The sequence below is a fragment of the Diabrotica undecimpunctata genome, chromosome 1, assembly GCF_040954645.1.
Source record: "Diabrotica undecimpunctata isolate CICGRU chromosome 1, icDiaUnde3, whole genome shotgun sequence".
In the NCBI taxonomy this organism is placed as follows: Eukaryota; Metazoa; Arthropoda; class Insecta; order Coleoptera; family Chrysomelidae; genus Diabrotica; species Diabrotica undecimpunctata.
The window spans coordinates 61,076,339-61,100,133 of record NC_092803.1 but is presented as its reverse complement, the minus strand read 5'-3'; the positions used below and the strand labels follow the sequence as shown (position 1 = coordinate 61,100,133).

Sequence of the window (23,795 nt, the reverse complement as noted above, 5' to 3'; positions counted from 1 at the left end):
TTTTGCTCACTGCAATGTTTACAGTTTGGAACGAAGCACATAACCATTTTACTAATAATGGGATAGATATAATAAAATAACAGTCCTATCCTTATAAAAACGAATATCTAAAGTACTTTTGGGATAAAATCCACCTAAAAAAAATAAAAAATAAATTTAAATTTTTTTAACTTTGTAAACAAATTCAAAGATTTATTGATTAATTTTGAAATAATCGGATAAAAACAACAACAAAATACCTTGAAATAAAGAAAAAATAATTAAAGTTTTAATCCCACAGAATATAACCTCAAAATATGAACTTTGACAGTAAATATCTTAATACTTTGATACTCTTACCTCACAAATTCACGAACAACCTATAAAACCAATCGCACAGAATAGATATTTGGGAGCGAAAATCCTTATTTATTTTTTTAAATATCAAAAAAATCAACGTTTCCAAAGTCTTACGGGAGAAACACATGCAAACGAGATTTGTTTGGAAAGGTTTTCAAAATCCCCACCCATTGTGACGTCAGGACTTAGGTAGTCCATTGATGGATGGAGGCGATGGAGCATGGAGCGTGGGAGAGGTGCAAAAGATAATTATTCTGTCATCTGTCAATATCAATACCTAATACCTAACCTAACTACGTAACGTCACACCAGACGTCACACCCACGCACACCACAACACAAGTACATGGTTGTTAAAGTTAAAGAAGTATTCTTCATCTCTTTCCTTGTCTAAGAAGATTCTATTCTAACCCATACGTCATTGATTAATGATTAACCCTACTAACCAAAAAAATCCCCTTTAACTTTTAAACGTCAAACTGAAAGTTGTATTTATAAATGTTTTTGTAATTTTGAAGTAATAGGATGGTTAACGTTAATGAAAATCAGATCAGAAATATTGGAAAGGTTTTAAATGACTCGTCGAGACCTTTAAAAGAAAGATTCCGTGCCTTATTTACACTAAGAAACATCGGAGGTGAAATATCCATTCAGTGCATTGCATCCTGCTTCTCTGATTCATCAGTATTATTAAAACATGAATTAGCATACTGTTTGGGTCAAATGCAAGATGAAAAAGCCAATCCAATACTCACCCGAATTTTGGGAGATGTAAAACAAGAACCTATGGTTAGACATGAAGCAGGTAAGACTTTTTGACATATTAATAAATTTTCACAAACCAAATTGTTTTTAAGGGACTATCATTATTAAGGAAAGTCGTTTTAATATCCAGTGCAAAAGTAAATATAAAATGATTTTTAAATAGCATATAAAGGAAAAATTCCCATTGGTCCCAATGGCTATATACCATAGTTTATAAAAAGGTATAAAACATTAGTGTAATTGGTATATTAAACCAATTATTCTCAGTTCCAACTGTCTAGTAATTTTAGTAATTATTTACTGCTACATTGGTTAAATTTTGACCAACTGGCAGTGGCTTCTTTTTCAGTTAATGAAGTCTGCAACCGTTACTTTATTTCAGCTATTAATAAGGTGTGTATGTTATAGTCGGTTCGTTATTCCCAGTCCGAACTGTCTAGTGAATTTAGTAATAATTTTTTTGCGAAGTTAGTTACTTTTTGACAGACTAGAAGTGGCTGGAAATTAGTATACAACCAAACACACATACTCACAGCCAATATTAATAGTAAACAAACTAAATAGTAAATAAAATGGAACGTTACAAATTACCTACAATCAATGTTTATTTATTTGCACCATATAATAAATAGTTATTTTTTTAAATGTATACTACCCAAAATTTTATGGGTTTAGTATACACTTCCATTATTTTTAATAATTCTTCTTTTTTTTTCAATGAAAGATCAAAAGATGTCTGCAATAAAAGTTTATTTAAGCTGTTAATACTGTGAGCTAGGAACTTTTGTGTTGTAGGTTTCCAGCTATGAATCTGTCAAAATATACCCGAGTTGAGCGAATGGACCTTACCTTTTCGTTAAAAATCTATCAACATCAATAAGTCATTTAATTAATGTTCAATTAACATTTTTTATGTAAACTAAAGGTTTACTAAAACTGTTTTGTAAGGGGCTTTTTACAAATGTTTCAATTATCATTGATGATGGTGTGATAGGACCAAAAACAGTTTGATAAATTTTTTAATCCTTGGATGAGATTCTTATCAGAATAGCCAACAAGTAAGCACATTAAATTCCAATTATTTGTTTTTCTGTTTTTGCAAAAGTTGGGAATGCGTTTTGTCATTGTGTTTTATTTTAACCATAAACACTGGTAAGGTAACTTTATTTCAATAAATATTGACAACTAAATAAGTAGGCTGGCCTACAAAATTATAATTTTAATATTTTGGCAATGGTACAATTTTTATTTAAAATATTAATAACCACATCATGGCATCCTCATCTACATCACCTCAACCTAGTTCTGCACCAGACCAACAATCTCTACAACCTAAAAGTTACTCTTCTGTAACAAGACAACCAACTGCTAATGTTTTTCCATCAAGAAATCAAGCAATTGTATTTGATGCAATTAGCAACACCAAAATTGAAGATTACCTTCACAGATTAAGCCTAATAATTCAAACAATCAATATTATTTTGTGTTAAAGGCTATCCAACAACAGGATATACATCCAACTACAGAAAAATCAAAATTAATCAACAACTCTTACAAGCATGTTGACTAATCACCCCAGCCAAAGACTAGTACTTTCTAACATTTGCCTGTCCATTCTGCACTTAATCTTAGAATCTGAACTACAAGCACTTAATGTCAAACTTTTGTCATCCTTGTAGTTTCTACCAATAGAAACTTTAAGTCCTGAATTATTGCATATATTAAGCTTCATGTGGCAAACCTACACATCCCCTTTAACCAACCATATTTTATCCAATTCTTTTGTTATCACTCATGAAGAGACATATAGAATATACTTATCTTGAGATAACCAGACTTATGCAAAAATACCAAGCATTTAGCAAAAGACTGTCCACCAAAGGTATCTGTATCAGGTGACACAACTTCAATAACACACAATACAGAAGCAGGTGAGAATCCTATTGAAAATAGTAACAATCAGGTGACTAAAGACATTGATTATAAACCACCCCCTAGATAGCTCACCTCGTGGTAACCGAAAGATGTATCAACAACTAGATGGCGCCATTCGAAAACCGTATCGAGATTTCTCATTCTCTCTCTGACTTGCGAGGAGGTAGGAGTAGTGTCAGGGCCGAACTTACCCTATAGGTGTATTATCTGTGATTAGTGTTGTGAGAAGTTATAGCGGAATTTTATCAAAAAAAGGACTCACATTTTAAATAAAATGGCCTCTGTAAGGCATAAGTGTGTTTACGCGGGATGTTTTGAACGAAAGTATGGAACAAATAATAATATATCTTTCTTTAAATTTCCCCTGAAAGACGTAGAGCACACAAAAATTTGGCAAAGAAACTGCGGGAATATTGATGGACCTGATGATGATCAGTGACCTGAAACAGAGGGTAATTTGCCAGCATCATTTTGCAGTGGAACATATTTACCAAAGTGGCCAAAGAAAATTATTAAGGAAAAATGCAGTTCCTCTAAAATTTATACAGTTAGCAACTGATTTAGGTGAGTACTCAACTTTGGAAATATTTTTATGTTTGCCTAATTCGCTTTGTCAATGAGAATAATACTGTTAAAATATATTTTATATAAAATCAGTTGATATTGAGTGATTTATATATTTTTTATACAATTAAATCAAAAGAGATTTTTTTAATATGAATGCGTTGTTAGTATCATCATCACTGGCTCGACAACCCTTTTTGGGTCCTGGCCTGTTCCAGGATTCTTCTCCATTCTGATCTGTTTTGTGCTTTTTTTCTCCAGTTTTTTATTTTTAAGGTTGTTATATCATTTTCTATTTGTTCTAAGTATCTCAACTTCGGTCTTCCTCTTGTTCTTTTTCCTACCGGCATCTGTTTGAATATTTTGTTTGGTATTTCGCCTTCTTCCATTTTTTCTACATGTCCTATTCAATGCAGCCGTTTTATTTTAATGAATGTTATAATATCCGGATCCTGGAATATTTTGTATAGTTCAGAGTTGTATCTTCTTCGCCATATTCCGTTTTCTTTTGTGCCCTTATATATGTGTCGCAAGATTTTTCTTTCGAAGGTGGCTAACAACGTTTCCTCTCTTTTAGTGAGTGTCCAGGTTTCTGAGCCGTATGTGAGTACCGGTCTTATTAGGGTTTTATATATTTGGCATTTTGTTTTTCTTGCGACGTTATCTGATCGTAGTTGCCTAATTAAGCCATGGTAACATTTATTTGCAATAAATATTCGCCTCTTCACTTCCTCCGTAACGTTATTATCAGACGTGACTAGGTATCCCAACTGTATAAAGTTTTTTACCCCGTCTATGTTGTATTCTCCTATTGTTATATTTTGTGGCTGCCTTATTTCTGCGTTTTTACTTACCTGCATATATTTTGTTTTGGTCTGATTGATTTTAAGACCACTATTTTGTGCAGCTCGTTCTATTTGGTTGTATGCCTCTATCATTTCTCTTCTTGATCTTGCGATTATGTCAACATCATCTGCAAATGATTTGAATATTTGCACGCTTTTATTAATGATTGTTCTTCGTGTATTGACTGTTGTGTCCCTCAGTATTTTCTCGAGTACGATCTTGAACAAGATGCATGATAGAGCGTCTCCCTGGCGTACTCCCTTTTTCACATCTATTGTTTCCGTTAATTCATTTTGTATCCAGATTCTACTTTCTAGTTTTAGAGATTCTTTTATCAGTTCTATTAGTTGTGTTGGTATATCAAATTCTTTCATTGCTTTTATTAAGAATTCTCGGTTTATATTGTCATATGCGCTTTCAAAGTCTATGAAGAGATGATGTGTGTCGATGTTATATTCACTTGTTTTTTCGAGAATCTGTAACAGAACAAATATCTGGTCTATTGTTGACTTCTGTCTACAGAAGCCACTTTGGTATTTGCCCACTATTTTTTCAGCGTGTGGTGTGTGTTTTTTCAAGTCTTTCATAAATGACGTTGGACATTATTTTGTATGCTGCATTCAGCAGCGTGATTCCACGGTAGTTTCCACATTCTAACTGATTTCCTTTTTTATGTAATGGTACAATAATACCGCTATTCCACTCCGCTGGTAGCTGTTTATTCGACCATATCTTTTTTATCAATTCATGTATTGTTTTTTTTTTTTAGTGCGTCTCCTCCTTCCTTCAGTAACTCCGATGCTATTTGATCCGATCCCGGTGCTTTATTGTTCTTTAATTTGTCTACTGCTGCTCTAATCTCGGCTATTGTTTGTGGAGTCTTTTCTCTGTTGCCTGCTTGGTCTAATGGTTTGTCAGGGTTCGTCTCTCTCCGATCTCCTTCAAACTTTTCCGTAAAATGTTCTGTCCATCTACTTAGTATCTCTTGCTGTTCTGTCAATATATTACCTTCCTTACCTCTACACATCTCCTTACCTCTACACATCGTTGTTCTCGGTTTGAAGTCTTTTCTGCTTTTGTTTAGTCTCTGATAAAATTTTCTTGTCTCTGTTGATTTACTTAGTTCTTGTAGTTCTTGAAGTTCTTTGTTCATATATTCTCTCTTTTTTCTTCGGTGAGTTTTCTTTTCTTCTTTGCGTAGTCGTTTATATTCTTCCTCTGCTTGTCGGGTTCTGTGCCCCTGTTGCATCAGTAAATATGCTCTGTTTTTTTTGTCTGTTATGATCTGACATTCTTCGTCAAACCAGTCATTCGTTCTTGTTCTTCTTTCTCTACCTTCTATGCCTTCTGCGTTGTTAGTATCACTCCAGAAATAATGGAGATGCTTGTTTTGCTTTAATTAAAATTACACATACATTTCAATGATTACCTATTTTAGGTGATACCCCACCAGTATGCTCTACATACGTTTATTGCGGTACGAAACGTAAAAGATCTACAAGTGGCGATTGTATGGTTAGGTCAACTTCATCGCCTAAGAGATCAAATAGTAGTCTCAGTGATATTTCCAGTTTTGAAATTAATTTGCCCACAAAACTTGAAACTGAATTGACGGAGAAGGTAAAAAAAAGAAGAACAGTCAGCGTTGTAGAAGAACAACAAAAAACAGAAAATCGGCAACCAAATTCATGTTACAGGTACTGTTAGAAAATAAAAGCAAATACGTGCACACTTTTGTTAATATGCAGTTTTCACACAAAACTCGTTCACAATGGAGTCACAATGAAAAGGATTTAGCTCTGGCTATTTATTTTAAGTCTCCTAGTTGTTACAAATTTTTAATTAGATCTCTTAACTTTGTATTACCTTCAAACTTGGTTGCGTGTCATAAAATTGTAGTATTCTTGTTGATGATGAGATATTGAACTTATTTCATAATGCCAACACTGACCAAGAAACAAATTCAAGATAACATCGCCAACATCAACGCGGCGAGCATGAGACTTTTGTGGGTCCTTTTATTCCACTCCTCTGCATTCCCTATGCATACGGTACACTATCAGTAAAAGAAATGAACTTCGGTATAAATGCTTTATTCTCTCATTTTATTAGTAACAATAAGGATCTACATTTTAGTATTCATTGAAGTTACTGTATACAAAATAATCTGTCCTTGTTGACAGGCAAGTACAAAATTCCATTAAAAAAACTTAGCTTGTGGTCTGCGGGCTTCTTCCGGTGCTGTCCTGGGTTATTTACAGCTCAAGATCTTCTTCGTGAGGCGTCAGTTGGTAGTTTTCATTTGTTGTCTCTGGAACTGTTGCTTGTGAAACTGCTGGGTTTTAAAAGGATGGATCCATCTGGAGAACTGCTATTACATATATTATATTTCCTTTATTTCTGGGAACTGGTACCTATTACATATTTCCTTTATTTTTGGGCAACTGCTACTATATATTATTTCCTTTATTTCTGGGGAACTGTTACTATATATTATTTCTGGGAACGAAACATCGTAATATCAGGGCCACGCCCTTCTCCTGGGTGCCAACTAGGAACGTATTTTCGTTACACCTACTTGGCGACTGGAATCGATAGAAAATCACACTCAATGGGACCAGCGTGGTATTTATAAAAGCAAAGAAATTACCTGAAGGTCAGTATTAGCTGATAAGGAAGCAGAAATTTCTATTGAGACTGCCAAACTTTGAATGTTTTAAAATTACAAAAAATTAACGACTTGATAAATAATTTTGCTTCGGAATAAAATATCGTATAAGAATGACTATTTTACGGGAAATAATGTAGGGATTCAAAATGAAAATGGCAATAGTATTTTCTCAATAAATACTATTCGGGATAATGGAAATACCTTTTGAAATCCGAATCGGGTCTCACTATGTGCATTATAAAATTGAAAATGTATTATACCGGGCGGACACAAAATGTAGATGAACCAACTAACAAATATTTTCTAAAATGAAAATAAACACGGCTAAATGAGAGGACCTCTAATGCAATGTGGGTATTTGAAAATTGATTCTAAAAAGTAGCGGATTTGCACGCTACAAAATTAAGAACTGGTTTAAACACTTCCTTAATTGACAAGTTGAAGAAAAAAGCAGAGACAATGGATGAGTGGGAAAAAATTTGTGTGTTAATGTTTGATGAAATTTCTTTGAAAAAACAATTGGAGTACAATAAATTAGATGACATTATAGAAGGGTTTCAAGATTTAGGTGCTTTAGGAAGAACAAACAAACTTGCCAACACAGGTCTGGTTTTCATGATGCGCGGCTTGCTACATTACTGGAAGATTCCGATTTGTTATTTTGTTACAGGTGGTCCAAAACATAGCGACAACTTAAAAAACATTGTAGTTGAAGTTGTATCAAAATTACAAAATATTGGGTATATACCAAAAGTGGTAGTGTGTGATCAAGCATCTAATAGTAGAGCTTTATTTAAGCTGTTAGGCGCATGTAAGGATCAGCCTGCAATAGAAATAGGAAATCAGAGGATTTTCACTGTGTTTGATACACCCCACTTATTAAAAAGTCTAAGAAATAATTTTTGACGTTTTTTGCCGATTCTAAACAAATATCGTGGCAAGATATTGAATACACATACAACATCGATAGAACCAATGTGAGAGCACGATGCATGGTGAAAATAACAGACGTTCATATAAACCCTAATAATTTTCAAAAAATGCGTGTAAAATTAGCAGCACAATTTTTTTCCAACTCAGTTGCCTCAGCAATATCAACAGCTATAGCTGTAGGGCAGTTACACACCAAAACGGCTCCTCATACTGCCGAATTTTTGAAAATTATAAATAATATTTTTGATGGTCTTAACAGCAAATATTGTAGTGATAGTAATCCAAACAGAAAGCCAATGTCATTAAGCAAGTCAACTCAAAACTTAAAAGCAGGTTTAGAATATTTTTAAAAAATTAAAGTTTTTGAAAATCAGAAAGAGATAAATAATATTCACTGTCTACACGGCTTTCAGTGGACAATTTTGTCAGTTTTATGTTTGTGGGAGGAACTTCAAAAATATAATGTGTCATATCTTTTAACATCCTTTCTGAACCAAGATCCTCTAGAAAATTTTTTCTCGATTGTGCACAATAGGGGTCGTTACAATCCATCACCTAGTGTTAGTTAAGAATTGCCATTAAGCATAACACAAATATTAAACTAAAAATTGCTTTAGACAATGGAAATTGTGAAATAGCACAAACTGATAATTTAGATTTAACCCACGAAGTAACCAGCGTCGAAATGTCAGACGAGTCCATTGAAACCCAAACAGTTCATGTAGAAAAATCTTTAGACAAGCAAAAGGAAAATAATGACAACCAAATTTTAAGAAACGTGTGCTGTTACATATGTCGCTGATTATATTTACTATAAGATTATAAAGAATTTGAATTGTATTAAATGTCAGGAAGATTTGCTAAAAGACAATAAAATTCTATTACAGAAACACAAACTAATGTTACTTTTCAGAGATTATGGCGCAAACGAAGAAATAAAGTTTCTTCAGAGGCCATCAGATTTGTTTGTTACTATTACTACAATATTGTTAGAAAAGTTTGACGATGCTTTTAATTTATTTTAAGTAGATAATACAGTTTTTGAAAAACCTATGTGACTAAGCATATTTTATTAACTACTAATTGGCTTGAAAGCTGTGAAGACCATAAAAGAAAAATTATAAAATTCTTGGTAAAAATCAAACTTTTAAAAACTTGTCAGTGGTATAACGTTAATGAAAGTGAACAAAAAACTAAAAGGGAAAAGATTCACAGAAAATTACTTATTTTTAATAAAAGTAAAGGTAAATAAACTTTAAAATGCAAAAATTTGACAAATAAACATCAAAAAATTCAACAGACTGACAGCCACAAAAGTAAACAAACCAGAAACATCACAAATTGTGCTTAAAATAAATATGAAAACGTCTTTTTTCTAAGTATATCTTTGATAGATGTAAATCTAAAGTATATCAATGTACTGAGTCTAGTGCGTTCATAAAAATAACATGTGTTTTTACTTAATTATAGGCGGTTGCTGGTTTTTCTTTATTTTCATGCGTGGCAGAGAATTATGCTAGATCAAAAGTATGTGTTTTATCTACAATAAAATATTAACAAGATATATAAGATATTAACAAGTACATATTTTATAATATCAGTATATCTTAAAACCTTGGAATCATATGGAAAACTTTTTTATTCAGTTTAGGGAAAAATGTATTATTGATAAAAACTTGCATGTCCTAAAACTCAAAATGAAAGAATCAGATGTCAAATATTATGAGTCGTATACCAAGTTTGTTAAAGAATATTAATTCTTCTCAAGAGTAATTAATATACCTTTATTTTTATAGCACTTTCATATAAATATGAACGTGGTTTTTAATTGTTCTCGACTTTTAATAAAGCAGGATCGTTTTAGCCTGTCGCATAAGTAATAAAAGTGTGTTCAGATTTGCCTTAGGTAGTCAGCGGTTCTAAAATTAAAAATGTATGGTTTTCTTAATTTGATAATACGACATTAGGGATTTTTTTAATAAAATAACTTTGTATTATGTTTTATAATAATTGAATATCATAATGTAAATTGATAAACATTGAGTATGAAATATACAGGGTCATTCACGCAACATGTTGGTTAAAAGTTTTCAAAGTTCTGGTCGTCACTGGTTTTTGCAAACTTGAAATAATGGGTTATGCAAAGCATTCTTCATTTTTTAAATATTTGCATTCTTCTAGCACTTCCGGTTGTACCGGAAGTCGCCATTAAGTTTCTTATTTTAAATAGAAACTGTGCTTTTTGTTTTTTTTTTAGAATCTACGTAAAATTCTGGATCGATTTTTATTGGGATACCATTCTCGAAAAAATAGCCGTTTTTGAGATATTTAAGCCCCGGCTTTCCTCCGCTCCCTGGTCTTTGGAGCCAGGTCTCGACTATTTCGCGGTATCCCCCGTCAGGCAATGGGAGATTTCCGTGTATTTACATTTAAGTGGTAGGTTAGTCCATTTGGCTTTATCACTACCGGTCAAAGCAATTGTTCGGCGATCTAATGATGGTTCTGTGTGCCGATACTTGCTTTCCCTTTTCTGCACCAAGTGCAGTCGAGAGCGAGCAAGCATCGAATCCTTTCATCCGTCGTCTAATACCCAGTCGTTCGTCCAGTCATGTCCTTAATCTATCTTACTTGCTAATCTAATTTTTTTGGTGCTTGCATTCAAGAGCGTCGTGCGGCGTGCCTCCGGCTCTCTCCTGTATGCGGTTTTTGTTTATTTTTTGTGGTTGGTACATTTTTGTGTTAATTTTTCTATCTACGTCTTAATCTATGGACAGGTATCATCACTATCTGACTCGCTATCCGATTCATCTGAATCTTCATCATTACGAATAATTAAAGGTCTTACTTCATCAATAACTTGTTTTATTTCATATGACTCTAAATTTTTTTTTCAGTATGCTCAATACATTTCCGCCATTGTTCGTCATTGACTTGGTTTAGTGCATCTTGCTAGAGTTGTAAAACGCTGGCTTCGTCGGTGGTCTTACATGCATGTTTATCATAGTAGTTTTTAGTGATGCCCCACACCAATTCAATTGGATTGTACTGGCAGTGATATGGTGGTAGTCTTAGGACCTCTTGACCATATTTTAGTGCCATTTGGTCAACGAAAAATTTTTTCTCAGTAATGTGTTCTTTGCACTTATTTAATAATTCAACTTTTAAAACTAGATGTTCGTGTTCTATATTTTTCTCCGACAGCCACTTTCTTAAGTCTTCTTTTTTTCCAGCTGCTTGTGGGAAACTTTTCCTCCTCTCTGGTGTGATACGAAGCATTGTCTAAGACTATTAATGACGGATTTTCCAGATTTTTTAATAATTTTTCCTCAAACCAATGTTCAAAAATATCGGCGTCCATATTTCCGTGGTAATCATCAGTTTTTTTTTTTGTCGAAGAAAATATAAGACTAGCATTGGGTATAAAACCTTCCGTATTTCCTGCATGCAATATAATATATCTTTTGCCATTACTCGCACTAGTACTCGAATAGCATTTGGTAGAATCATCTTGCCAGGATGATTTGGTATTATTTCCTTTCGCAAAAATCCATGTTTCGTCAAGAAACACAAATTGTCTGGCAAATTCGGAATTCTTGTTTTTTAAATAGTTTCTTATAAATTTCCACCTTTTTCCAACAACGTTGAGCGAGGACAGCTCGCACAACACTTTACGATTATTGGTTTTTTTGTATCTAAAACCCATAGCTTTTAATACTTTTAATAAACTGGTCAAACCCATATCACAAAGTTCTCTGTCCTTTATTTTTTGAATAAGTGTCTTTCTTGTAACATGTTCTTTTGCTTTGTACATGTCATAAATGATATTTCTGATTGAGATTTTAATACCTTGTGGCAAGTCGAGGGTTTTCAGATGCAAACGAATCCTTTTATTTTCCTTACTTAATTCCTCCTCACTCATTTTGCGAACTCTTTGCAAGGTCCGTTCTGAAATTCCACAAGCTGCACTTGTCCTTTTGGTAATTGGTCCCATGTTGATTTTTTCCAAAGTAAAATAATTTTCCACTTTCAACACAATTCGACGCTCACTCGGAGACAAAAACTTATATTTAGGTGTTCTATCGTTTTCTTGTACGTTACCCATTGTCACTATTGAAAACCGGCGATCGTTGAATACTAATAGCGAGATTTTTCAGAGCTCTCTGAATATATACACGAGGGGGCGGGGCCTCGGTGGCAGGGCACGTCGGTCATTGGCCGATGAGTCCGGTCAATGGAGAGCCTCGACTCCGCAGACTGTTTACTATTTTTGCAAATATAACAACTAAAATTATCCAGTTATGCGACGGCAATGAATGGATGCACTCCTCGAGACAATTTTATTTGAAATAAAATTATAAAAGTTTTTTCAATAAATTATCACAAAGCATTCAATTTGCGTTTTTTCACGATTTATAAAAAAATTGTTTTGGTAGCGCTGATTTATCCTCAAGTACTACAGCCGACCAGTAGGAGGTTCGGTACCACAAAGCAGGTAGAAAAGGGAAAGCATAACAGAGTGGCTGTAACTAGAGTCATAAATTATTTTTCGGGCGTTAATCCGAAATACGACAGGGTAAAACGACTTCACTTTAATAAAATGTTTCGATATTGTCAATAATAAAAGTACTTCTTGAGAACAAGAAATAATAAATATTTTTTTCCTAAAATTTTATTTTACAATCTTAGTTTGAAAAGAATTGACATTCAAATATACTTATTTACTTTGTTTTGAAATATGATCTAATTAGTGATGCTTTAAACTTTCTAATCCTGTCCGTTTATCAGCTTTTACCTATTGTTCCTAGGCAGATGGCCCTCAACTATTTATATGTTGGAAATTCCCTGTCATTTTATCAAGATATGCACTTGCATTATTCATTTTTAACGTTGGTATTTTGTGGTATTTTGTCAAAGTCAAAATCGATTGCATTTGGTACTCACCACTACTTGCTTTTAAAACCTCGATGACGTAATTCCAGAAAGTCCTCAGAAAATTTTTAAATGTAAACAGTATGCGATCGAACAGTAGATTATGTGTATTTATTTTAGTTCACCTCTATACAATTTCTTATTTTGTACAGAATATAATTGACTTCTATATTGCCATTTCTAGTTAAATTGTCAATTTTTGGTAGTACAATGTTACTATCAGAACAAAATTTATATCCTCTTCTTCTTGTCGAAGTTCCTTCTCCTATCGAAGGTTGGCCATCACCACAGCTATCCGTACTTTATTGGCGGCTGCTCTGAAAAGATCTATTGAGCTGCAACTATATCACTCTCTTAAGTTTCTCAGCCAGGAAATTCTTCTTCTACCTATGGATCTTTTACCCTTAATTTTACCTTGTATTATGAGCCTAATATCTCATATTTCGCACCTTCGGTAATGTGACCTAAATATTCCAGCTTTCTTGTGTTGATGTTCTTTATCACCTCGCAATCCTTTTGTAACATTGTAACCTTCTTAACACTTTTGCATTTGTAACTAGTTAGATCTCGTTACATCGTGAATGGACTAAATCTGGAAATAAATTCTGTATATTAGCTTGAAATATTTTAGTTTGCATCAATTCTCGAAATTAATTTGTTTGAAAAGTTACAAAAAAGTAATTTACATGAGATGTAATTTATCACTGCTAATTGTATTATGTATTTTATATTTTGTTATTTTTTTTGTAGTGTATTGATAAATAAATAATTTTTAGAAAACCTCTACTGTTTTCATTAATCAATTTTTAGCGTTTTTTCTGAAGTAAAATCGGAATTCAATAATATAGATTACAAGCACGTTAAAATTATTTGTGAAAATGCTGAATGCCATCCTTCTATTGTCGTCTATTGCACTAGACAATGGCCGGAGCAGGTAACTCAAATTTATTTTTCAATCTTGGCAAAGATTTGAATTAATGTCGCCACCATACAGTCTGGTAGTACTTAGGCGTGAGGGGCAAAGAGGTGTAAGTGGGCGGAGTTTAACACTGAATTCGTTTTTACCTTAGAGTGAGGTATCTATGGGTGGTTTATAATCAATGCTAAAGAAGTAACTAGTGCCATCCAACAGAAGCAAACCCAACTGAACGAACAAACTGTGCAACATAAAATACCAAGTACAAAACTCTTAACCAACCAAATAGAAACAGATCCAGTACCACAAAACACAGTTTCTGTGTGTTCTGTACTGTCCCCAAAGGAAAATTAGAGGTAACATACTTAGATACATATCAAACTTAAGTAGACTATATACTATAAATAGAATTAAAAAAATCGGTTGCCTGTAAAGTCGGTTTTACGGGCGAAGATTTTACGTGACAACGTCTTTTTCTCGGTAGAATATTTATTGATATGAATATTATTAAATTGCACAATAGGAACAAGGAATTGCCGCTATAAACTCAGTTTCTCAACTTTTGTGTCAATCTAACAATTAATCAATCAATCATAGTTTACGATAATGAAATATTAGTGTACAATTATTTACCTTTATTGTTGTAGTTGTTGTAAATGACGAATCTACTCACGAATTGAAGACAAATCTCACGATCTCACGATTAAGGTCTTACATCTTACGATTTTTAATTTTTTTTTAAATTTCAAGTGTTTCTAATAAAATGCATGGGAGGAAATCAGCTTTTTTTAGATTGTCACCTTGAAATATCCATAAATTGACTGTATTTTTGTATCAAAGTGGGCTACTCCAATTAACTCAATTAATATACACAAAATAATATAAATAAAGCTTAAAAGGTTCTTTATGCTTTGAAAGTGGTTTATAAACAACTGAATTGTAATGTATATTTTACCGCCTTTAATAAATATGAAGTATAGACTAAATTTTGTGTAAAGAACAAACATTCAACAGACCTAATAGTAAAAACATATTGATTTAAGTGTGAATTTGAGATAATGTGCTGACAAAATGTTAAATCCTAAGAAAACAAAATTATGTTTTTATGTATATTCATTATACTTAATACTCTTTGGTAAAATACCTCATATCATATATGTCTTTAGACACAGTTAATAATTTTCATTGAAGTTTAAACTATAAAGAATGTTTACAATCATTGCTCAATATTAAATGGATAAATCCATAGCAATATTATAAAAGAATATAGGTCCCTAGGTAATTTCCTAAAATTATATCTGATACTGGTGGTTCCCCCTAAAATAGGACACTGTAAGCGCTCCACATTTTCACTACAGACACAGCTGACGATACTTTCAACGATTTTCAACTTTAGCGATTCAACGCGCCTAATTCTCTAGTGCCGCGCGCAGCGGACCGATCATGTTTGAGTGGGAGAGAGACGCAAGGCATTCGCCGGTCCGGCGGGCCTCTCTCTCGTTCGGTGACTCACTGTAACAGACGTGAGCGGGCGTTACACTTTTTCTTAAATGACTCCGAGCCACAACCTAATTTAAGACGTTGTCACGTCAAAAATAGACAGTTTCAAGTCAGAGTAGAACGCATATATTCCTCAACAAGAAATCAAGAAAATGGTATACCACGGGGCTTGAACCTTAGCACTACTGTTTCTTGTAGCTATAAACTCTATTACTGCAAAAATTAAATGTCCTCTAAAAGCTAGGCTATATGCAGATGATTTAGTTATACTTTGTAGAGGAAAGAACCTAACAACCATCCATAACCATGTCCAAAAAGCCATAAATCATATTGAAGAATGGTTGTTCATAAGTGGACTCTAGTTCAATATCCTTAAAACCAAAGCAGTGTATTTTACAAAAAGTCGCTAAATAAAACCAAAAAACTTATATTTAAATTGAAGATTGTTCAAATATGTAGACGAAGTTAGATTCCTTGGTATGATCTTTGACCAAAAACTAACTTGGAATATAAATTTAGAATATTTAAAAAAGACATGTCAGCGTGGAATAAATTTGTTACATCACTTGCAAACAAAAAATGGGTCGCCGACTCTTCTACATTACTACATTTCTACAAGACCCTAGTACATTCCAAACTTGACTATGGCTCAATTGTTTACAACTTCTCAAAAAAAACCCTAAAAAACGTAATTAAAAACAATAGATGTGATTCAAAATACAGGTCTTGGAATTTCCTAAGGAGCTCACCACACGAGTCCAATACAAACCCTATACTGGGAGACTGGAGAGATCCCACTTGCGGTTAGAAGACAATATCTTCTTATCTAAAGTCTTTCTTATGCCGCTGCAGTATTATCTAATCAAGATAATCCAGTTATACACAACATATTCGCTGACTACTAAAAGTTGTTTCCAAACGTCAGATCGAACTGACCACCCTTCTATTACCGCCTACAATCCTACTTGTTAAAAATAGATATCCGTTTTCCAGACACCTACGATATCTTCTTAATATAAACCCCTCCTCCTTGGATAATTTGCCTTCCCTCTACTGATACCAGCCTATCGCGCCTAAATAAATCAGAAACGCCAACAAGTAAAATTAATCAAGAATTTCTTAAAATATTAAGCAAATATGGTAGCTGTTTCAAAGTTTACACCGATACAAAAATGAAGATGAAACTGGGGCAGCAATGTAGTCATAAGATTACACAGATTACAAATTACCTTCATATACAACATCCTCTGCTGAACTGTTTGCCATACTAAAAGCACTAGTTCTGATAGTTAACAAAAATAAAAACAGAAATAACATTATTACAAATTCTCAAATCAAAGGTAACGAGATTGTAGACAAAATAGAAAAAAATGCACCTACTAACCCAAACACAGAAGAGAACATGAAATATCTACACACCTGCCTGAAGGCATATTTTAAAGAAAATACTAATACAATAGGGCAGGATACATGGAAGAACTCCCCAACCAAGCTGTACGAAGTTGATATTTACCATCATAAAATCACAAAATTTAACAATAGAAGAGAACAAGTAACCTTCACTCACCTTCGTATTGGTCATACTCATTTAACACACAACTATCTACTAAAACATGGTGATAAACCTGTGTGTGAAATGTTTAAAAGTGTCTTAATGGTAAAACATTGTTTATTGCAGTGCCCCAAGTATGATGTGCAACACAAAATGTGTAACATACTGTTGCCGAGAGGGGGAATTTGGGCCTGTAGGACCCATCGCCGGCTCTGCGGACTTCTTCCTGTCCTCGGAATTAGACCGGGTGTTGATCATCTTTGCTTGTCACTGATAAAATGGTTTAATACTTCTACTGGTATAAAATAACGGTTACCGTGACAAGTATTCGTTATAGGTAACAGTTCCAAGGAGCAGTTACAAAATAACAGATCAAAAATAGAAAACAGAACAGGTAAAATAGTCTAAGTATTCCTTGACTTACGGAAGGAATAACTTAGTAAACAAGAAAAATAAAATGGTATAAAAGTACAATGCAAAGAAAATGTTTCTAAGTGTTTCTTGACTTACGGAAGAAACAACTTAGAATGGAAAAATAAAATACTCAAAATATAAAACGATAAATGCAAAAATGAAACAGATTATAGAAATATGTCTAAGTGTTTCTTGACTTACGGAAGAAACAACTTAGAATAGAAAATAAACAAGAGAATCAAATATAGTAAAATAAATGCACAAATATTTATAAGTGTTTCTTGACTTACGGAAGAAACGACTTATAAAAGAAAATAAGAAAAATCAAATATAGAAAATATGTGAAAATATTGCTAAGTGTTTCTTGACTTACGGAAGAAACAACTTAGCATAAAATAGAAAATGAAAGAAACAAATGTATTAAGTATTTTCTTAACTTAAGAAAAATATCTTAGATAAAATATCGGAAATAATAATGCAACAATAATTATGAAAATATTTCTAAGAGTTCTTTGACTTACCGGAAAAGAACGGCTTAGACAAACAATTAAAATAACAAGTCAAATATTCAGAGAAATATTTCTAAGAGTTGTTTGACTTACCGGAAAGAACTACTTAGACAAAGTACAAATCAAAATATAAAATAGAAAAAGCAAGATAAATATTTCTAAGTGTTCTTAACTTACGGAAGAACAACTTAGACACAAAATACAAGAAAAATAAACAATCAAAATAACCAATTAAAATATCAAACAATCAGTATATGAACAAATATAGATCAAAGTAATATTCTAACCTGAAAAGGTCTGAATATACAATAATGCTAAAATAAAAATGGTATATAAGAAATCAGAAATAAAACAATAACTTAGTAGGAACAATAAAGGCCGATTCACATTATAGCTCAGGTCACGCTCCGCTCACGCTCAGCTCAAGGTTCAGTCAAGTATTCTTACACGCATCTTAAATGGTGCTATTCACAGTAAACACAACGCTCACGTTCCGTCCCGCTCTTTTGACCGCTGCGATTCTCCAGGAGAATAGTTTGATCGTAACTTGATCTGAGTGGAGTGGAGCGGCAGGGTAGTGTGAATTAGTAACAGTCAGGTGAAGGTACGATTTTCACAGCTCGATGGATGACGAACAGTTGATTGAATTGGTGCGCTGCTGTAAGGAATTGTACAACCAGGGAGATAGACTGTATTTTGATACGGTACAATAAAATTTATGTTTTGTCATTCGAAAGTACTGAAAAAATTTAGTTTCATCGTCATAGAGACCTTTATACAGAGTAAAAAACTCCCCTTCTGTTTTCCTTGTTTTTAAAATATTGTGCACCCATATTCTTGGCTGTTTATTGATTGACTGAAGTTCTTCTTCGTCCAAACATAAAGCAATGACAGGCAAATCACTGTTAGAAAAATCTTTAAACATGTTAAACAAATTTATATATGCAAACTGTGCCTATTCTCTGAGTCCCGCCAAATTGAATAGTATACCGAAATTCTTGATCGTGAGCGGAGCGTCACCTGAGCGCCTACTGTGAATAGTGTACACAATTCTTGATCCTGAGCGGAACTTGAGCGGAGCGTGACCTGAACGTCTAATGTGAATCGGCCTTAATAGCACCGACTAGGTCTACAGTAGAAGAGGCAAGCTCGACTGACCGATGAGAGAAAATCTACCTGCTTTTATGTAAAACAAATCCTTTGTTTTACGTAGCGAAAGTGGAATTTCCCTGCATCGAATCAATTAGAAATTTGGATTTGGCCAACCTTGGAATTCCCAAGTATTTTAACCGATATCCAAATTCCTTGATGCGTCGAGGACATCCCCCCTCCTCTGAAAGACCTAACGGTGCTAAGAAAATTTATTAAAACAATAGAAAAATACAATTTAAGAATAAAAAAAAATACAATAATAAAATTTTTACCCTAAAAGAATATAATGTAAAAGACTTAAGATAAAAAAAAACTAAGATATTGTACTTAAGATATTTGAACTTAATTGTATATGGTCCAGTAGGCCCAGGTGGTCCAGGTGTGCCGGGTGGCTCGTCTGCTTCCGTCAGGGCTACTTTATTCACCCTGAGGAGGTCCTACGACGTCGTGAAGATATAAGGCTACTCAATTCACCTTGATATCTCCACGTGTCGTAATGGGACCTTATCCTTGTTCATCTTTAGCGGTCGGCTGCGCTGTGGTTCCTTCATCCCGTCCGTCCGGAGGGGTCAGGGTCCTATGGTCAGCATCGTCCACCATCGTGAACTCTTGGAGGAGATTCTCTTCAATCTCGCTCCTGGGTACGTCTTCGGAGGTTTGCTGCTCGCGTCTTCGAAGTCGTTTCTTTCTCTTGTGTGTCCGGTGACTTCTCCGGATTTCCTCTCGGAGTGGTATGTCGACCGGACCGTCGAGGATGGGGTCGGTGTCCTCCTCCTCGTCGCCGTGCTCCATTGTCTCTATCAATAGAAGGCATTCGGCGTCTGGCATGTCATCTGCTGTCAGGCTAGGTTCTTCCTCCTCGTCGACGTCCTCCATCGTCTCTAGTAATTGAACTCCGTAGGCTTCTTCTTCTTCTTCGGGTGTGCCTGTACTGATGTCCGCTGTTTCGGTTTCTTCAGTGGTCGGCTGACGTGGACGGTTGTCTAATATTTCATTGTCCTCTTGGGTTGACTGCTCTGCTTGTTGGGATGGGGTTTGATGGAATTCCAGCTGTTGTGGTTTGGCTTGCCTTTCTACTGGGGTCGCCCAGTAGATGGTGTTTCGGCAGGCAGTACCAGCGTGTAGACATTTTCGGGGTATGTCTACATTGGCCTCTTCCTGCTCCAACCAAGGCATCCCTAACACAACGTCGTGGTTCAAATCCTCCATAACCATGCAGTTTACAGTCGTGTCCAGAGTATCAATGTTCATATTGACTGCAGCAGTCCCTAGGGTGCGGGATGTGCTGCCCGTGCATGCCAGCTGAACCAGTCCTGGTCCTCGTTGCAGGTCCCGTCTCTGGATCAACCTCTGGTGAACGAAGTTCCCGGAGGCACCGGTGTCGACCAAAATCTTCACTTGCTGCCCGTTGATCCTTCCATAGAGTTGGGGGAGGCCTGCTGTCGAGGGTTGTACCTGAATAGGATTCAGTTGGGGCACCATCTTCACAACAGGGTTCAGTTGGCGCCCCGATTGGCGTTTCCCTGGTTCTGTGGGGTTGGAGGTGGTGGTTGGTCCATTGATGGCATCCTGTACTGTCCGCTGGGGTTCCTCCATTGGTCTATCGCTTCAGGGTGTCGTGGAGCGTTATCCTGACGTAGGGGACGGTACGGCTGTTGTTGCTGCTGCTGCTGCTGGGGTTTGCCGGTCCGGCGGATGTCACATTCCATGCCCTGGGCGATTGTCAGAAGGTCTTCCTCGGTTCTGGGGATGTTCGCTCTCAGGCAGATCGCGATGTCGGGTCTCAGTAAGTTTACGATGGTGATACACCTCTGGTCCTCAGGGGTGTATGGTGCGAGACGTCTGAATAAGGCTGCTTTACCGTTGATAAAGTCCTCCGTGGATTCATCCTTCCGTTGATGTTCTCCATGAAGTTTCGACGTGAGGGCTGAGAGCAAAGCGGGGTCGTTGTACTTCCTCAGGAGACGGTCTCGGAAGGTGTCGTACGGTAGGTCTGTGTGGGAAAGCTTCTGGGCCCATTTCTTCGCGTCGCCGTGGAGTGAGTTGTCGATGAGGTAATCTATCCAATTGTCCTCGTCCACGTCAAGAAGGTCTCGGCTCTGGTTAGAAAGCTGAGAGGGTTTTCAGTGCCCCGGCCTGAGAACTGAGGGGGCTTCATATATAAAATCCTGGGCTTCGGTGGCTCAGGATGAGGCATCTGGGGTGTGGTGCCTTGAGTGGTCGATAGGGCCGTCATCGCTTGCATAAGGGCAGAGATGAAGTCAGCTGTGGAAGGCTGGCTCGAAGACGGTCCTGGGGTCGTGGATTCGGTTTTAGTGGGTTGGGCGCCATGTTGCCGAGAGGGGGAATTTGGGCCTGTAGGACCCATCGCCGGCTCTGCGGACTTCTTCCTGTCCTCGGAATTAGACCGGGTGTTGATCATCTTTGCTTGTCACTGATAAAATGGTTTAATACTTCTACTGGTATAAAATAACGGTTACCGTGACAAGTATTCGTTATAGGTAACAGTTCCAAGGAGCAGTTACAAAATAACAGATCAAAAATAGAAAACAGAACAGGTAAAATAGTCTAAGTATTCCTTGACTTACGGAAGGAATAACTTAGTAAACAAGAAAAATAAAATGGTATAAAAGTACAATGCAAAGAAAATGTTTCTAAGTGTTTCTTGACTTACGGAAGAAACAACTTAGAATGGAAAAATAAAATACTCAAAATATAAAACGATAAATGCAAAAATGAAACAGATTATAGAAATATGTCTAAGTGTTTCTTGACTTACGGAAGAAACAACTTAGAATAGAAAATAAACAAGAGAATCAAATATAGTAAAATAAATGCACAAATATTTATAAGTGTTTCTTGACTTACGGAAGAAACGACTTATAAAAGAAAATAAGAAAAATCAAATATAGAAAATATGTGAAAATATTGCTAAGTGTTTCTTGACTTACGGAAGAAACAACTTAGCATAAAATAGAAAATGAAAGAAACAAATGTATTAAGTATTTTCTTAACTTAAGAAAAATATCTTAGATAAAATATCGGAAATAATAATGCAACAATAATTATGAAAATATTTCTAAGAGTTCTTTGACTTACCGGAAAAGAACGGCTTAGACAAACAATTAAAATAACAAGTCAAATATTCAGAGAAATATTTCTAAGAGTTGTTTGACTTACCGGAAAGAACTACTTAGACAAAGTACAAATCAAAATATAAAATAGAAAAAGCAAGATAAATATTTCTAAGTGTTCTTAACTTACGGAAGAACAACTTAGACACAAAATACAAGAAAAATAAACAATCAAAATAACCAATTAAAATATCAAACAATCAGTATATGAACAAATATAGATCAAAGTAATATTCTAACCTGAAAAGGTCTGAATATACAATAATGCTAAAATAAAAATGGTATATAAGAAATCAGAAATAAAACAATAACTTAGTAGGAACAATAATAGCACCGACTAGGTCTACAGTAGAAGAGGCAAGCTCGACTGACCGATGAGAGAAAATCTACCTGCTTTTATGTAAAACAAATCCTTTGTTTTACGTAGCGAAACTGGAATTTCCCTGCATCGAATCAATTAGAAATTTGGATTTGGCCAACCTTGGAATTCCCAAGTATTTTAACCGATATCCAAATTCCTTGATGCGTCGAGGACAATACCATCAACATTAAATAGTGTTCTTGAAAAAGACAGTTACACAAAAAATATTTTCGCTTTCCTCAAAAACTGCAAGCTGTTATCTAATTATCTATTGCTATGGTTAATATTCTATTGTTAAGTTCTAATTCTGTATCACAATCCATACACTCTAATAACCCTGCATGGTTCATGCATCATGTAAGGAAAAAAATCCTTTTGGATATTTATATGATGAATTTAATATACCAATTATACTAAAAGTTTTACACTTGGTTGTAACATTTTTAAATAGTTAGTGGCACCAAAACGTGCTTATTCAAATACTTTACTAGTTAATGTTTTTGTGAGGTTTGCCTTCTTTTTTTATTGGTGTGTACTTTCCAAATTTGAATGTAAAAATTTTTTCATTTCAAAATTTATTAAATAATGTTTATCATCATTTTTAGGTGAAGCTTTAGGAGCTATTGGAAGTATAGAAAGCATAAAAATTCTTGAGAAACATAAAAATGATCCAGTGATAGAAGTTGCAGAAACCTGCCAATTGGCATTAGACAGAATAAAGTGGTTGCAGTCTCAAAAACAGGATGAAAAACTTTCATCAGCAAACCCTTATAATTCTGTGGATCCTGCACCTCCTTGTCAAGATACTGATGTTCCAGCATTGAAGAAGGTCTTACTAGATGAAAATACCAGTCTTTTTGAAAGATACCGAGCTATGTTTTCTTTAAGAAATTTACAAACTACAGAATCTATAGATGCCTTAGGAACAGCTTTGCAACATGGGAGTGCCTTATTCAAACATGAAATTGCATTTGTTTTGGGGCAATTACAAGATGAAAGAGCCACAAAATATCTTAAACAGTCTTTAGAGGATAGTCTTGAAAATGAAATGGTTCGGCATGAATGTGCAGAGGCTTTGGGTGCTATAGCTACTGAAGAGTGTACCGAAATTTTAACTAAGTATTTGGAAGATCCCAAGAGAGTGGTTAAAGAGAGTTGTGAGGTAGCTTTGGATATGTGCGAATATGAAAATAGTCCGGAATTTCAATATGCAAATGCTCTTAGTAATTGAAGTTATTGTTGATTTTTATGTAAATAAATATTATCAATACGTGGA

At 34.8% G+C, this 23,795-nt stretch overlaps 1 protein-coding gene across 1 annotated transcript; it reads left to right on the top strand.

The window, feature by feature from the left end:
* The first annotated feature begins 649 nt into the window (after positions 1–649).
* Positions 650–23,795, top strand: nero (deoxyhypusine hydroxylase nero). Its single transcript, XM_072543454.1, has 2 exons — positions 650–1,143; positions 23,125–23,795. The coding sequence occupies exons 1-2, from the start codon at positions 864–866 to the stop codon at positions 23,748–23,750; spliced, it is 906 nt and encodes a 301-aa protein (XP_072399555.1). The 5' UTR covers positions 650–863; the 3' UTR covers positions 23,751–23,795.